General features: G+C 37.9%; 1 protein-coding gene across 1 annotated transcript; it reads right to left on the bottom strand.

Annotated features, from left to right (window-relative positions):
- Positions 1 to 13,547: 13,547 nt before the first annotated feature.
- Positions 13,548 to 14,477, bottom strand: LOC101966038 (olfactory receptor 1A1). The gene has a single exon (XM_005327930.2). It carries the CDS (start codon positions 14,475 to 14,477, stop codon positions 13,548 to 13,550), a length of 930 nt encoding a protein of 309 aa, XP_005327987.2.
- Positions 14,478 to 17,816: the final 3,339 nt, after the last annotated feature.

Consider the following 17,816-nt stretch of genomic DNA (forward strand, 5'->3'; position numbering starts at 1 on the left):
CACTATGAGTCAGCTTCCTTATATTAGAAAACATTCAGCATTTGTTTTTTGGGGATTGACTAACTTCACTTAGCATTATCTTCTCCAATGCCATCCGTTTACCTGCAATGCCATGATTTTATTCTTTTTTATTGCCGAGTAAAATTCCATTGTGTATATATGCCACATTTTTTTTATCCATTCGTCCACTGAAGGGCATCTAGGTTGGCTCCATAGTTTAGCTATTGTGAATTGTGCTGCTATAAACCTTGATGTGGCTGTGTCCCTGTAGTATGCTGTTTTTAAGTCTTTTGGGTATAGTCCAAGGAGAGGGATAGCTGGGTCAAATGGTGGTTCCATTCCCAGATGTCCAAGGAATTTCCATACTTGTTTCCATGTTGGCCACACCATTTGCAGTCCCACCAGCAATGTATGAGTGTACCTTTTCCCCCACTTCCTTGCCAACACTTATTGTCTGTCTTCATAATAGCTGCCATTCTTACTGGAGTGAGATGATATCTTAGAGTAGTTTTGATTTGCATTTCTCTGATTGCTAGAGATGATGAACATTTTTTTTATATATTTGTTGATTGGTTGTATATCCTCTACTGAGAAGTGTCTTTTCAGGTCCTTGGCCCATTTGTTGATTGGGTTATTTGTTTTTCAGTGCTTAGCTTTTTGAGTTCTTTATATATCCTAGAGGCTAGTGCTCTATCTGATGTGTGAGGGGTAAAGATTTGCTCCCAGGATGTAGGCTGTATGTTCACCTCACAGATTGTTTCTTTTGCTGAGAAAAAAACTTTTTAGTTTGATTCCATGCCATTTATTGATTCTTGGTTTTATTTCTTATGCTATAGGAGTCTTATTAAGGAAGTTGGGGCCTAATCCCATATGATGAATATGAGAGCCTATTTTTTTCTTCTATTAGATGCAGAGTCTCTGGTTTAATTCCTAGGTCCTTGATCCATTTTGAGTTAAGTTTTGTGCATGGTGAGAGATATGGGGTTAATTTCATTTTGTTGCATATGGATTTCAAGTTTTCCCATCACCATTTATTGAAATGCTATCTTTTCTCCAGTGTATATTTTTGGTAACTTTGTCTAATATAAGGTAATTGTAATTTTGTGGGTTAGTTTCTGTGTCCTCTATTCTGTTCCATTGGTCTACCAGTTTGTTTTGGTGCCAAAACCATGCTGTTTTTGTTACTATTGCTCTGTAGTATAGTTTAAGGTCTGGTATAGTGATGTCACCTGCTTCACTCTTCCTGCTATGGATTGCTTTAGCTATTCTGGGTCTCATATTTTTCCAGTTGGATTTCATGATTGCTTTTTCTATTTCTATGAGGAATGCCATTGGTATTTTGATTGGAATTTCATTAAATCTGTATAGTGCTTTTGTTAGTATGGTAATTTTGATAATTTTAATTCTGCCTATCCAAGAGCAAGTTAGATCTTTCCATATCCTAAGGTATTCTTTGATTTCTCTCTTTAAGGTTGTGTAGTTTTCATTGTATAGATCTTTCACCTGTTTCATTAAGTTGATTCCCAAGTATCTTACTTTTTTTGAGGTTATTGTGAATGAGGTAGTTTTCCTTATTTCCTTCTCAAAGACTTTGTCACTGATATACAGAAATGCCTTTGATTTATGGGTGTTGATTTTATATCCTGCTACTTTGCTGAATTCATTTACTAGTTCTAGAAGTATTCTGGTGGAGTGTTCTGGGTCTTCTAGGTATAGAATCATATCATCAGCAAGTAGTGCTAGTTTAAGTTCCTCTTTTCCTATACATATCCCTTTGATTCCTTTTGTCTGTCTAATTGCTCTGGCCAATGTTTCAAGAACTATGTTGAATAGAAGTGGTGAAAGAGGACATCCCTGTCTTGTTCCAGTTTTTAGAGGAAATGCCTTCAATTTTTCTCCATTTAGAATGATGTTGGCCTAACGCTTGGTGTAGATAGCCTTTACATTGTTGAGATATGTTCCTGTTATCCCTAGTTTTTCTAGTATTTTGAACATAAAGTGGTGCTATATTTTGTCAAATGCTTTTTCTGCATCTATTGAGATGATAATATGATTCTTATCTTTAAATCTATTGATGTAATGAATTACTTTTATTGATTTCTGTATGTTGAACTAACCTTGCATCCCTGGGATGAATCCCACTTTCATGGTGCACAATCTTTTTGATATGTTTTTGTATTTGATTTGCCAGAATTTTATTGAGAATTTTTGCATCTATGTTCATTAGAGATACTGGTCTGAAGTTTTCTTTCTTTGATGTGTCTTTGCCTGGTTTTGGGATCAGGGTGATTATTGGCCTCATAGAATGAGTTTGGAAGTGCTGTCTCTTTTTTTATTTCCTGAAATAAATTGAAGAGTATTGGTATTAGTTCTTCTTTAAAGGTCTTGTAGAACGTGGCTGTGTATCCATCAGTCCTGGACTTTTCTTGGTTGGTAAGCTTTTGATGGCTTCTTTTATTTCCTCACTTGATCAATATCAAGTCTGTTTATTGTGTATATCTTCCTGACTCCATCTGGGCAAATCGTATGACTTAGGAAATTTGTTGATGCCTTCAATGTCTTCTATTTTATTGGAGTATAAGATTTCAACATAATTTCTAATTATCCTCTGTATTTATGTAGTGTCTGATGTGATATTACCTTTTTCATCCCGTATGCTGGTAATTTGAGTTCTCTCTCTCTCCTTCTTTGTTAGCATGGCTAAGGGTCTGTCAATATTATTATTTTTTTTTGAAAGGAAAGTAATGGATTAATTTATTCTTTTTTTCATGTTCCTATTATTTCTTTATTTTTTTTCAATTTTTTTATTGGTTGTTCACAACATTACAAAGCTCTTGACATATCATATTTCATATATTAGATTGAAGTGGGTTGTGAACTCCCAATTTTACCCCAAATGCAGATTGCAGAATCATGTCGGTTACACATCCACAATTTTACATAATGCCCTATTAGTAATTGTTGTATTCTGCTACCTTTCCTATCCCCTACTATCCCCCCTCCCCTCCCCTCCCATCTTCTCACTCTCCCCATCTACTGTAATTCATTTCTCTCCTTGTTTATTTTCCCATTCCCCTCACAACCTCTTATATGTAATTTTGTATAGCAATGAGGGTCTCCCTTCATTTCCATGCAATTTCCCTTTTCTCTCCCTTTCCTGCCCATCTCATGTCTCTATTTAATGTTAATCTTTTCTTCCTGCTCTTCCTCCCTGCTCTGTTCATAGTTGTTCTCATTATATCAAAGAAGACATTTGGTATTTGTTTTTTAGGGATTGGCTAGCTTCACTAAGCATAATCTGCTCTAGTGCCATCCATTTCCCTGCAAATTCCATGATTTTGTCATTTTTTAGTGCTGCGTAATATTCCATGGTGTTTTTTTTATCCATTCATCTATTGAAGGGCATCTGGGTTGGTTCCACAGTCTAGATATTGTGAATTGTGCTGCTATGAACATCGATGTGGCAGTATCCCTGTAGCATGCTCTTTTAAGGTCTTCAGGGAATAATCCGAGAAGGGCAATAGCAGGGTCAAATGGTGGTTCCATTCCCAGCTTTCCCAGGAATCTCCATACTGCTTTCCAAATTGGCCTCACCAATTTGCAGTCCCACCAGCAATGTACAAGTGTACCCTTTTCTCCACATCCTCACCAGCACTTGTTGTTGTTTGACTTCATAGTGGCTGCCAATCTTACTGGAGTGAGATGGTATCTTAGAGTGGTTTTGATTTGCATTTCTCTGACTGCTAGAGATGGTGAGCATTTTTTCATGTACTTGTTGATTGATTGTAAATCCTCCTCTGAGAAGTGTCTGTTCAGGTCCTTGGCCCGTTTGTTGATTGGGTTATTTGTTATCTTATTGTCTAATTTTTTGAGTTCTTTGTATACTCTGGATATTAGGGCTCTATCTGAAGTGTGAGGGGTAAAAATTTGTTCCCAGGATGTAGGCTCCCTATTTACCTCTCTTATTGTTTCTCTTGCTGAGAAAAAACTTTTAGTTTAAGTAAGTCCCATTTGTTGATTCTAGTTATTAACTCTTGTTCTATGGGTGTCCTGTTAAGGAATTTGGAACCCGACCCCACAATATGTAGATCGGAGCCAACTTTTTCTTCTATCAGACACAGAGTCTTGTCAATATTATTTATTTTTCAAAGAACCAACTTTTGTCAACTTTTTCAATTGTTTCTTTAGTTTTGATTTCATTGATTTCTGCTCTAATTTTAATTATATCTTGCCTTCTTCTGCTTTTGTTCTTCTTTTTCTAGGGCTTTGAGATGTAGTGTGAAGTCACTTATTTGTTGACTTTTTCTTCTTTTAAGGAATGAACTCCATGCAATGAATTTTTCTCTTAATACTGCTTTCATAGTGTCCCAGAGATTTTGATGTGTTGTGTCTATGTTCTCATTTACCTCTAAGAATTTTTTAAATCTCCTCCTTGATGTGTTCTGTTACCCATTGTTCATTGAGTAGCATATTGTTTAGTCTCCAGGTGATGGAGAAATTTTTATTTTTTACTTTGTCATTGATTTCCAATTTCATTCCATTATGATCTGATAAAATGCATGGTAGTATCTCTACATTTTTGTATTTGTTAAGATTAGCTTTGTGGCATATTATATGATTTATTTTAGAGAAGGATCCAAGTGTTGCTGAGAAGAAAGTGTATCTGCTTGAAGCAGATTGAAATATTCTATATATGTCAGTTAAGTCTAAGTTATTGATTGTGTTACTGTGTTCTATGGTTTCTTTATTCAACTTTTGTTTGGAAGATATATCCAGTGGTGAGAGAGGTGTGTTAAAGTCACCCAAGATTATTGTTGTGGTCAATTTAACTCTTGAACTTGAGAAGAGTTTGTTTGTTGAGCATAGGTGCACCATTGTTTGGGACATATATATTTATGATTGTTATGTCTTTTGGTGTATGGTTCCCTTTAGGAGTATGTAATGTCCATCTTTATCCCTTTTGATTAACCTTGGCTTGAAACATACTTTTTTTGTTATGAGGATGGAAACTCCTGCTTGCTTCCACAGTCCATGTGAGTGGTATGATTTTCCCCAACCTTTCACCTTCATTCTGTGTATGTCTTTTCCTATCAGATGAGTCTCCTGGAGGCAGCATATTGTTGGATCCTTTTTTAATCCAATCTGCTAGCCTATGTCTTTTGATTGATGAGTTTAAGCCATTAACATATAGGGTTACTATTGAGACATGGTTTGTATTTCCAGTCATATTTGTTTATTTTTGTTATTTTACTTGAATTAGTTTTCCTCTTTGATTAGTTTTTTTTTCTTTAGTGTACTATCTCCCTCTGCTGATTTTCATTGCTGTTTTGCATTTCCTCTTCATGAAATATTTTTTCAAGGATGTTTTGTATTGCTGGTTTTCTAGCTATAAATTCTTTTAACTTTTGTTTATTGTGGAAGGTTTTTATTTCATCTTCAAATCGAAAGCTTAATTTTGATGGATACAAGATTCTTGGTTGGCACCCATTATCTTTCAGAGCTTGATATATGTTGTTCTAGGGTCTTCTAGCTTTCAGTGTCTGTGTTGAAAAATCTGTCATTATCCTAATTTGTTTTCCCTTGTATGTAATCTGATTCCTTTCTCTTGTGGCTTTTAAAATTCTCTCCTTATTCTGTCTGTTGGGCATTTTCATTATATTGTGCCTTGGTGTGGGTCTGTTGTGATTTTGTACATTCAATATCCTGTAGGCTTCTTAAATTTGGATTTTCAGTTCATTCTTCATGTTTGGAAAGTTTTCTGAAGTTATTTCATTGAGTAGATTGTTCATTCCTTTGGTTTGGACCTGTATGCCTTCCTCTATCCCAATAACTTTTAAATTTGGTCTTTTTATGCTATCCCATATTTCTTGAATGTTCTGCTTCTAGTTTCTTATAATTTTTGCTGTGTGGTCTACATTCTTTTCAAGATGATTTATTTGGTCTTCATTGTCTGATGTCCTATCTTCTAAGTGGTCTACTCTGTTGGTGATGCTTTCATTTGAGTTTTTAATTTGTTTTATTATTTCTTTCATATCAAGGATTTCTGTTTCTTTTTTGGTATGACCTCTATCTCCCTGTTGAGGTGATCTTTTGCTTCTTGGGTTTGTTTATGTAGCTCCTTGTTGAAGTGATCTTTCACTGTTTGTATTTGCTCTCTTATATCTTCCTTGAGTTCACAGAACATTTTAACCATTTAAATCCTGAAATCTTTCTCTATAGTTTTTTTCTACTGAAGCTGCCAATGATTCTAATGATGTGTTGTCTTGATTTGTTTGTGGAACTTTCTTCCCTTGTCTTTTCATGTTGCTCATGTGTCTTCCTTTCCAGCTCTGTGGATCTGGTGTGTTATTGTTTTTACCCTATAGATTTGTAGTGCTCTTGTAGTGTTCTAAGATATCTCCTTTGTGGGGAAGGACAATGTTAACAGATTCCAATATCAACAATACATCACCTATGAACATATTGTTGTTATTAAGACATTTATAGTTTAGTGTGAATGTCCGGAAATGTTGGCTTCAATTGTTTTTTAAAATATAATCAGTAGTTTCATAAAAAAGTTTACTGTTTCTGGCAGTGGACAATGAACTGGGGGTCAGGCATAGGATGATATGTTGAGGGGAGAAGATGTGAGGGTATAGAGTTAATATATCTTAGGAAATGTGATGGAGAAATCTAGTGAAGAGGGCTAGTAGCAGGAGAATGCATAGGAGGTAATTTGGTGTAGACAATTATGTGGGAAGAGAGTAGAGTATATAAAACACACATGTTTTCAGAAAAATACAGGATGTTAAAATAGTATTATTTGGAGGGTGAAGGAAGAAGAAAGAGAAAAAAAAGCAACAAAGAAAGAAAAAATGAGAGAAAAAAAGAAAGAAAAAAGAAAAAGCAAGAAAAAATGGGCTTATGAATTTCTCTATATTATATTATTGAGGTGACTTAGTCCTCAAAGTCCTATTTCATGCAAAGTTCTTCGGTTTACATATGTTGGGGGATGTGAGGACCAGAGGATAGAAGGGTAGAAGAGAAAGAAGAAGAGAGGAAAAAAAAATACTCTTTAGAGATCCAGTAGGTGGAGTTGTCTCATCCAGTAGGTGTCTCTGCCCTCAGGATGGTGTAGGTAACCATGGTGTGAAGACTGGACCTGGTGTGGAGCATCTGGAAGTGGGGAGTGCCACCCACCAGTCTCAGCAGGGAAATAGCACCTCCCGATCTTTTTTGTGACCACATGTCTGACTTGAGCCCCTAGTATCATCTCCTTCTCTTGCCTAGAGATTTCCCAAATCCTGATCTCTCTGTTATGCTCCAGACTTTAGTCCCCTCCCCTCTCTTATTTATCAGGTCCCAACTGCGGGACCTCTCATCCCAGGCTCACACCAGGTGGGCTGTGCTCTGTTTGCACTGCACTCCTGTCCAACTGAGATCTGCTTTTGTGTTTGGTGGTCACTGTGCTTAGTATCACTGCTGGGGAGGGGGAGAATTGGAATCAGGTACCTGCTCAAATGGCGATCCCATCTGATAGCCACGCCCACCATAAAATGGCCAGGAAGGTTTTCCAAGATGGAGTCAGTCTGTTTACAGCCCCGGGATATCTAGTGAAGTGGGGAGAGCTGGGCAATGGCCTGTGCTATGGGTAGGTAGCAGCAGAGTGACCTGTGTGGGAGCAGGGTGCAGTCTGGAGTTGTGCAGAGGTGCTGTTAAGTGGTTCTGCTAAGCCCTTTGTGAGCCGTGCATGAGCTAGAACTTCAGGCTTTGGGTCTGGAGTCTGGAGACTTGCTTGAGCCCAGAGGCTCTGATTTCTGCACGAGTGGTTGCAGTGCTGGTGACTTCTGTGAAAATCCAGTGGCCCCTGGAGATCCAATCTGGGAACTGCTCCCACCTAATATGAAGAGAACATTGAGCCAAGACGGTGGTGGTCTGCTTTCAGCACCAGTCTGTCTGGTGAGGTGGGGGGAGCCTGGTGATGGCGTTGTGCTGTGGGTAGGTAGCAGCTGAGTGACCTGCTTGGGAGCAGAGCAAAGTCTTGACAGTCTGCAGATGTGTTGATTGGTGATTCTGCTAAGGCACTCGCTGAGTCTTGCATGAACTGGAACTCTGGGCTTTGGATTCTGCTTGAACACTGAGGCCCGGAACCTTTCGTGGGGTCACAACACTGGTGATTTCTGCAGAGTGTAGCTGTATAGGGGTCCTCTAACCCTCTCATAGATGCAGTATTCTGACCAGGTGAGATATGGATCACAGAGCAACACAGAATGCTGCCTCCCTCTGTTCCACCATCTTGAAACTGTCCTGATTATTTCTATATGACAACAACTTTCAAAATTCCTTCTTCTAGCTTTCTGTCATGTACAGTATATAATTGATTTTATGGTCATCATACTGTGCAGCTGCACCCCAGAGATTCTTGCTTCTATAAACTATAACTTAGTTCTTATTGATGAACCTTTCTTCATTCCCCAAGGCTCTGGTAACCACCATTGTACTCTCACCTTCTATGAGGTCAACTTTTAGTGCAATCATGCAGTACTCATCTTTCTGTGCCTGACTTAGCTCACTTAACATAATGATCTCAAGTTCCTTCCAAGTTGTCTCTAATAACAGGATTTTATTTGATTTTTTATAACTGAATTGCTGTGACCAGTATGGCCAGTCTAGCAAGTTCTGGCGATTTGTGAAGGGGGAAAAAAATAAAGACTTATAGATTGTGAGGATATAGCTGGGGTCAGATGGAGCACTACTCTCTGATGGAGAAGCAGATCTAAAGAGTGACACCAGAAATCTTTATTTATATATGTCTCATTATCAGATTAAAGACTATGCAAGCATTATTCTTTGTATTCATGAAAGTTACAGAGCTAGCAACATTATGCACTTATTTCAACAGTTTACATTCTACAGTTGCAATGTGCAATGTTTGGAGCTTTGTGTCGCTCTCAAGCAAGTCCATTGTTTAAAGTTACTGTTAGGCAGGCATATTCAGGAGCATTGGAACTTGGTGAAACATTGTGGTTGTCCGGCAAGAAAGTTCTCTGTTCCCAGGAGCTGTGTGCCTGAGATCAAGGTTGAGGCTAATTAGACTCTGGCACAAAGCCTCCTCATGAAGGGCATTACCACAGCAGTGAGGCATCCTGAACCTTTGCACAGAAAATTTCCCAGGCACCAAAGCATGTCAAAGCCATGAGGTCATCAAAGACCCCAATCTCAGACACTGCTCTCCCATTCTTTATCACTGGAGTTTACACTGAATAGTATTTTATTCTATATTTGTACCATATTTCCTTTATCCATTCACCAGTTGATGGATCCATGGGTTGTTTCTATTTCTTGACTGTTGGGAATAGTCCTGCAATGAACATGGAGTGCAGACATCTCTTTGACATATTGATTTCATTGTTTGGGGATACTTACCCAGTAATGGGATCATTGGATCTCATGGTAGTTCTATTTTTAAATTTTGAGGCAGAATATACAAATCAATTTTCAGCAATTAAATTAAAGATGTCATTTAAAGCCTAATGACAAAGAAAAGTCCAAGAAAAGATGGATTCTCAGCTGAGTTCTACCAGACCTTCAAAGAAGAACTAACACTAATCCTCCTTAAATTATTCCATAAAATAGAAGAGGAGGGAACCTTTCCAAGCTCATTCTATGAAAACTAATATCAATCTGATACCAAAACCAGACAAAGACACAGCAAGGAAAGAAGACTTCAGACCAATATCCTGATGAACACAGATGCAAAAATTCTTAATAAACACTGGCAAATTGCATACAAAAACATATTAAAAAGAGTGCATCATGATCAAGTGAGGTTCGTCGCAGGGATGCAAGGTTGGTTCAACATATGGAAGTCTATAAACATAATTCATCACATCAATGGACTTAAAGACAAGAATCACATGAGTATCTCAACAGATGCAGAAAAAGCATTTGATATAATATAGTATCCATTTATATTCAAAACACTAGAATAACTAGAGACAGTAGAAAGATACCTCAACACTGTAAAAACTATTCATGTTAAACCCATGGCCAACATCATCCTAAACAGAGAGCAATTGAAAGATTCCCTCTAAAAAGTGGAACACGACAAGGATACCCCCTTTCATCACTTCTATTAAACATAGTCCTTGAAACTTCAGCCAGAGCAATTAGAGAGAAGAAAGAAATTAAAGGAATATGGAAAGGAAAATTTTGCTGGTGACATGATTCTATATTTAAAAGACCCCAAAACCTCCACCTGAAAACTTCTAAGTGAATTCAGCAAAGTAGCAGGATAGAAAATTCAAACCCATAAATCAGTCGCATTCTTGTACAATTGATAGTCATGAATCAATTGAAATAAAAATTAGGAAAACTATCCCATTTACAATAACCTCAAAAAAGATTTAGGAATCAATCTAACAAAAGATCTGAAAGACCTCTACAATGAAAACTATAAAACACTAAAGAAAGAAATTGAAGAAGACCTTAGAATATTGAAAGATTTCTCATGTTTTTGGATGGGCAGAATTAATATTGTCAAAATGGCTATATTACCAAAAGCACTATACAGATGTAATGTGATTCCTAATAAAATTCCAATGATATTCTTCACAGAAACAAACAAGGAAGTCAATAAATTCATTTGGAAACAGAGAGGCATAGAATACCCAAGGGAGAAGAGTGAAGCAGGAGGCATCACAATAACAGACTTTAAATTATACTGAAGCTATGGTAAACAAAAACAGCATAGTATAGGCACCAAAGAAACACAAAGACCAATGTAACAGAATAGAAGATATGGAGACAAACCACCAAAAATACTGTTTTCTCACACTAGACAAAGTCACCATAAATGTATATTGGAGAAAAGATAGCCTCCTCAACAAATAGTCCTGGGAAAACTGGAAATCCCTATGTAGCAAAATGAAATCAGACTTTTATTTCTCACCTTGCTCAAAACTCAACTCAAAGTGGATCCGGCACCTAGGCATTAGACTAGAGACTGTGCACCTTCTAGAAGAAAAAGTAGGCCCAACTCTCTATTGTGTTGGCTTAGGAACCAAATTTTTCAACAAGACTCCTAAAGTGCAATATGTAAAATAAAAAATCAGTATATGAGATTTTATCAAACTAAAAACTTCTTCACTGCAAAGGAAACAGTCAAGAACACAAAGAGAGGGCCTACAGAATGGGCGAAAATTTTTGCCACTTACATATACCTCAGGTAGAGCATTAAATCCAGGATATATAAAGAACTCAAAAACTTAACACACACACACACACACACACACACACATACACACACACAAAACAAACAAACAAACAAAAACCCACCCAAATGCCCCATCAATAAATGTGCAAAGGAACAGAACAGACACTTCACAGAAGAAGAAATACAATCAGTCAACAAATACATAAAAGACTGGTCAACATCTCTATCAAGTAGAGAAATGCAAATTAAAACTACACTGAGATTTCATCTTACTCCCATCAGGATAGCAATTATCAAGAATATAAATAACAATAAATATTGATGAGGATGTAGTGGAAAAGTTACACTTATGCGTTGGTGGTAGGACTGCAAATTTGTGCAGCCACTCTGGAGAACAATATGGAGATTCTCAGAAAATTTAGAATGGAACCACCATTTGACCCAGTTATCCTACTCCTTAGCATATATCCAGAGGAGTATACATCAATATTTATGGCAGCTCAATTCACAGTAGCTAAACTATTGAACCAACCTAGGTGCCCTACAACAGATGAATGAATAAAGAAAATGTGGTATATGTACACCATGGAATATTATTCAGCCATAAAAAGAATGAAATTAAGGCATTTTTCCATTGAATGAATGGAATTGGAGACTATCATACTAAGTGAAATAAGCCAATCCCCAAAAAACAAATGCTAATATTCTCTCTGATATGTGTATGCTAACACAATAAGGAGGTGGAGGGAAGAATAGAAGTTCATTGGATTAGATAAAGGGAATGAAGGTAAGGGAGGGGGATGGGAATAGGAAAGACAGTAGCATGGATCAATAATTATTTTCCTGTGTTCACCCAACCAGCGTAACTCCACATCAGGTACAAGCATGAGAATGGGAAGTTATACTCCACGTGTGTATAATATGTGAAAATACAATCTAGTGTCATGTATTTCTAAAAAGAACAAATAAAAAAATGAACCACATCTCCAACCTGATTACTGCTCAGGATTCTGTCTAACCTTTACAACTACAAACAGTAGATCTTATTTTTAATTTCCCTTTTGTTATGAGGGAGGGCCTGAATCTTCAAAACAAAGTAAGAATTGCATTAAATAGCACTGGGTGGCCCTGCATGATTTTCCTCTGTTCTCCCACATCATTCTTCTCTGCTTCCATCAGGCTCTGCACCCAGGGAAGTTGATCCATGTGGACCCCACAATGGGCTGCCTTATGCTCTGGCTTCTGATTGGGTCAATGGAGAGCTACAGAAGAAATACGATAAGGAAAGAGAGTGAGGTGAGTTTATTCCTCAACTGCTAATTCCAGATTGATTCCTCTTTTAGTAAACTTAGAGATCCTGTGGGGCATCTGGCTTGGCATATTACTCCCTCTGTCCCTGTCCATCTCTATTTCCCCTACTCTGCCCTATGGGGCCTGGTGTGCAAAGGCCTTCTTGCTGAGCCTCGGGGTTTTACACTATCACGGATGGTTTCCTTATATTTCTCTATGTTCTTCAGTTATTATGTGGCACCTTTTTTTTTGGTCAATGTACCTTCATTTCATGTTGCCATGAATTATGACAGCAATTTATTACACCAGCACTCTATTAATTAATTAAATGAGAATGATTATTATTTTAAGCTGTAGAGTCCTTTTAGAAAAAACCTTACAATCTTAAGAGACAGTCTGTGTTAATCAAATATGAAGGAAGCACGAAAGTGTATTACCAGATTGCTGAAAGGTTTTAAGGATGGATAAATCATGTCCAGTCCAGTTATCTCTAATCATTATCAGACTATGCATGAGAGACAATCTTATCATTCATCCATTCCAACTTTGCCCATGTTTACTTTAGGGGACCAAGATTGTGAAGATACAGTCACATGTGAACATAGCTCCTGCCCTTGGGGGCTTGCAAGCAGGATTATACCTAATCATATCATCAAGCACATTAATCAAATAGAAATTGACATGCAAATGGTGATCTGAAGTCTTCAAAGCATGAGCAGAGGTGACCACACCCTGTGACACAGGCAGGACCGATATTAGGATTCCAATATGTAAATATAAAAGCCGAGGCTCACACTTTTCCAACTTTACTCTGCTAGTCAGTTGTATAAGTGAAACATGAACCCCATAGCGGTGCTGCTGCTCTGCCAAAAGGAACATAAATGTGGTCAAAGTGATGATTTTCATAAATTGTTTTATCAAATGTCACAAGATTTTGGAAACTAGGAATTTAAGACTGCAAAGTTCCAAGGCAGAACTTCTCTATAGAAGATACTGGAGGTGGAATTCCATGTTCCTTCCTCCCAATGGTGAGCACTGTATGCAGTGTATGACCTCACATTGGTTATGAAGAGCTTCTTCTGTGAAAGAGTTTCTTCAGAGCAGCCTTCATGTCTTGGTTTCTCAGACTGTAGATGAAAGGATTTAACATTGGGGTCACTGTCATGTACATCACAGCAAGAACAGCATCCTTTAGGCTATAACTGGTCAGAGGTCGGAAATACATGCCCATGACTGTCCCATAGTACAAGGAAACAACTGTGAGGTGAGACCCACAGGTGGAGAAGGCTTTGCGTACACCCTTCGTGGATGGAACACGAAGGACCGTGGAAAAGACACGAACATAGGAGACAACAATGCACAGTAATGGCACAGAGAAAATACCAACCCCTAAGTACATCATCTTCACGTTCAAGTGTATGTCAGAACAGGACAGCTTGAGCAAGGGAGAAATGTCACAGTAGAAGTTGGCCACTTCCTTGCTGCCACAGAAGGACAGAGCAGCTGTGAGCAGAGTGTGAGGAAGGGCATTGGCGTTTCCAATCACCCAGGATGCAACCACCAGCAGGACACAGGACTTTGGACTCATGATGGTTGTATAATGAAGAGGGCGGCTGATGGCCATGGCTCGGTCATATGCCATGGCCGCCAGTATGTAGCTATCTGTGTTGGCTAAAGCTATCATGAAATACATCTGTGTCAGGCATCCCTCAAAGGAGATAGCTTTGCTTCCCAGGAGATGATTGGCCAGCATCTTAGGGATGGTTACAGAGGAGAAGAAGATATCAACAAAGGAGAGGTTGGCCAGGAGGAAATACATAGGGTTGTGGAGGTGACTGTCAGAGAGAATGGCAAGGATGATGAGCAAGTTTCCCACGACTGTGATGGGGTAAATGAACAGGAAGAGGATGAAGAAGAAATCCTCCTGCTCCTGCTGACCCGTGACTCCCAAGAGGATGAACTCCATGGTAGAAGACTGGTTTCCTTCCCTCATGGTTCCTTCAACATGAAAGACAAGAAGAGTCCAGAATTATTAGTGCCATTACTGTGTATTATGATCTTCTGTATGCAGCACTTCTGACTCCAGTGATCTGCTTTCTCAATGCCTGCCTTTTTAAAATTCAAAGATACTCAAACTTTGAAGAAACATATCTGTTGGTCTCTGGGACTTATTGACATTCACCCCAGACACTCATGTCTGAGAAGTGAGCAACGTGTGAATCAGAAGTGCTCATCCTCCCCTGTCAGCGCACCCTAAACTCTCAAGACTCAATCATTTCATAATTAAATCTCATATTCCATGGTCTAGAGTCTATATTAGACCTTATGGAAAAATCAAAATATGTGCCAAATACAGTTCATTCTTTAATTCATTCATTCAGTGAATAAGGCATAGTCCCTACTCTCAAGGACCTGATAATTTAATGGAGAAGCCAGAATCACACACTGATTTTATTATATATGATAAGGAATAGATGGCCTTTGGAGTTTTGGACTAATTTTTCCAGGCCATGGATCAGTTAGTAGATAGATGGGTCTGGAAATGTGGAATTGTTCTATTGACCAAACAAAGAGTGATCCCAGACCCCATAAGGTAATGAGTCTGTATGGGGCATTGGGAGATTGTAAATCACAAGGATCACTGGATTTAGATTCCACCAAAATAAACCAGTGAATTTTCTCCCTTGGTATCTCATTTTGGAAATAGACTTTTGCTGTTGTTACAGAGTGTGTGAGAATCACAGACCACCATGCTTATTGAGCAACATTGAAAGGGAAAAAAATCCTTTAGTGAGCAAGACAGGCAAGCGACTGGGAGCAGGCTAGTACCTCAAAGAACTCCCAGCACTTGAATTGTGGAAGCACAGCGTTTATAAAGACAAAACCCACCAAAACCACAAGGATGTAGGTGAGAAAAGACTTTGTTGAGACAGATATTTTTATTACATGAGAGAATTGTTTTGATCATACATTTCAGAGTCATTTTAGTTATATATCAAGGGCATAGTCAGGGCCATGGAAGGTCCTACTCTACTGTCAACATACATACAGCTGTCAGGAGGCTGAAAAGAAAACATTTTAAGGAAACATAAAATGGAGTCAGGTCAGAATAAAATGGTATTATTTTGATTCTTTTATATTTCACCACTTCCTTTAAGATGTGTTGTATCTGACAAGCCCTCAAGTATACAGAATCACCATGCTTTTCTCTTCAGACTTCTTTCTGTTCTTAGTTATTTTGCCTTGTGACTCATGCAACTCCACAGTACCTACAAAAACTGTTTAATAAGCTCACAAGTCTAGTTTGGCAGGCCTAGTCTCTTCTTTTCATGTCAATCATCTGGACAACATGTTTCGCCACCCCACTTAGTATATATTTAGTCTAAGAAGAATGCAAGATTTTGGAAAGTGGAATATCATATATTGTTTATTTTTAACATCTCCAGAATGATAATGGATAAGTGTTGTTCACTGCAAATACCAATAAGCTTTCCCTCCACATTGCTTGAGTCAACCCTGGTTTATTGTATTCCCTACATGTAGGATACTCACAAGAAAAATCTCCCAATTTAGCTCTTATCAGTGCCTTGGTTATTTTGATTCTTGTTTTACTATAATGTCTATGTCATTTTGCCTTTATACTTCATGTCTCAGTGCTTTGGCTCACACCATCTTACTCTTCTAACTGAAATATCATTAGTTCTCCCTTCACTGCTCCATTGCAGGTTCCTCTTTGTCCCATCTTGCATTTTAAGACAGACTAACCATGACAGTTGGCAAGCTGCTTGTCCAAATCCATACTATTCTCTTCTCTTTGGACATCCAACTAGACTTCATTTCCCAGATTCCCTTCTGTTGAGGTTTAGTCATATGAGTGAGTTCTAGCCAATCCACTTATGTGAACCAGTGCTGGGCTTCCTCTTCCCTCTGTTGTGCCAAATGTATTCAGATGTGGAGGATGCTGGATGGGATGATGAAGTCCTGTGAAGGGTGATGAGCCTATATTCCGAGTTCTCCACATCCAGGAGAGACACGCACCACCAAGAACACCCACATGGACTGTTTCTTAGAAAAGATGTAATCTCTTATTTTCTTAAAGCCACTTTACATTGTGCAATCAATTAGTTGCAGTAATCTGAGTTCTCATAAATAATTCACCAATTTTTCTGAAGAGGCTTCCACTTAAAAAATTAATTAAATCTGTAATTAATTTAATCAGTACTTCTCAGTGTTTCTTATAGTAATATGTGAATTATATGTTAGGCACGAGCGATGGAGGTCTACTTCTTCTGTCATATCTAATCAGGATGTACATTATCATCTCTATACCTAAGGCACTTTGGGTTTGTCTTTTAAGGTATCTTTTCTTATCTTCATTTAGAATTTCTATACTTCTGATTTTAAGGGGTTCTATAAACCTGGAGGCTCAGAGACTGTGTTTATCTTATATGATACAGTAATGTAAGATTTTAGAGGTTAGGCTCTAAGCAACATGGCACATAAAGCTGATGTTGACAGGTCCCATTCTTAATAAAATACATAGAAAGTTTAGAAAAATGTGAACATAACCCCACCACCACCAAAAACATAGCCAAACGTAAAAGAAAGAGATGGGCATACCTGTTTGAGAGGCAAAAAGAAAATTCAGAACAAGAAATGAAAGGCATAGTCAGTGTTGTAGTGGTCCCTTGGGGTTTGTGATAAAGAATTAAGTAGGTCCTTAGGGCTGGGACTTGGGATGTTTGTGCCATTTGGTAAAGTAGATGTGGCCATAGAGCCACATAAAGCATGGAGATTAGTAATCTGTATAAAATGCTTGAAGTATTAACCTATTTGTGGAAGGAACACTAGAAAGAATTTACTAAGTCATGATTGTAAACAAAAGAAGGGGCCATGGGAAAAATGGAGGAACCGTGATTGGGCAAATGGGAGAGAGAAGAAGGAGGGGCCATGGGGGCAGGAAAGATGGTGGAATGAGATGTACATCATTACCCTAGGTATATGTGTGACTGCACATATGATGTGACGCTACATCATATACAACTAGAGAAATGAAAAGTTTGCTGCAATGCATGCAATGAATCAAAATGCATTCTGCTGTCATATATACCTAATTAGAATAAATTAATTCCAAAAAGATATTATTCATAAAAAATGTGATCATCTACAAATAAACCATGGAATCTCTGGATCAACAAGAGATTTCAACAATTTTGTTAGTTATAAACCATTATGTAGAAAAATTGATGCTCTATTTCAGTAAGTTAGAAAATAGTATTTCAAAAGACTCTACATTAAAAATAGTTGTAGAAAATTTTTGAGGCATCTAGAA

Source organism: Ictidomys tridecemlineatus, chromosome 3, assembly GCF_052094955.1.
Source record: "Ictidomys tridecemlineatus isolate mIctTri1 chromosome 3, mIctTri1.hap1, whole genome shotgun sequence".
NCBI classification, from domain to species: domain Eukaryota; kingdom Metazoa; phylum Chordata; class Mammalia; order Rodentia; family Sciuridae; genus Ictidomys; species Ictidomys tridecemlineatus.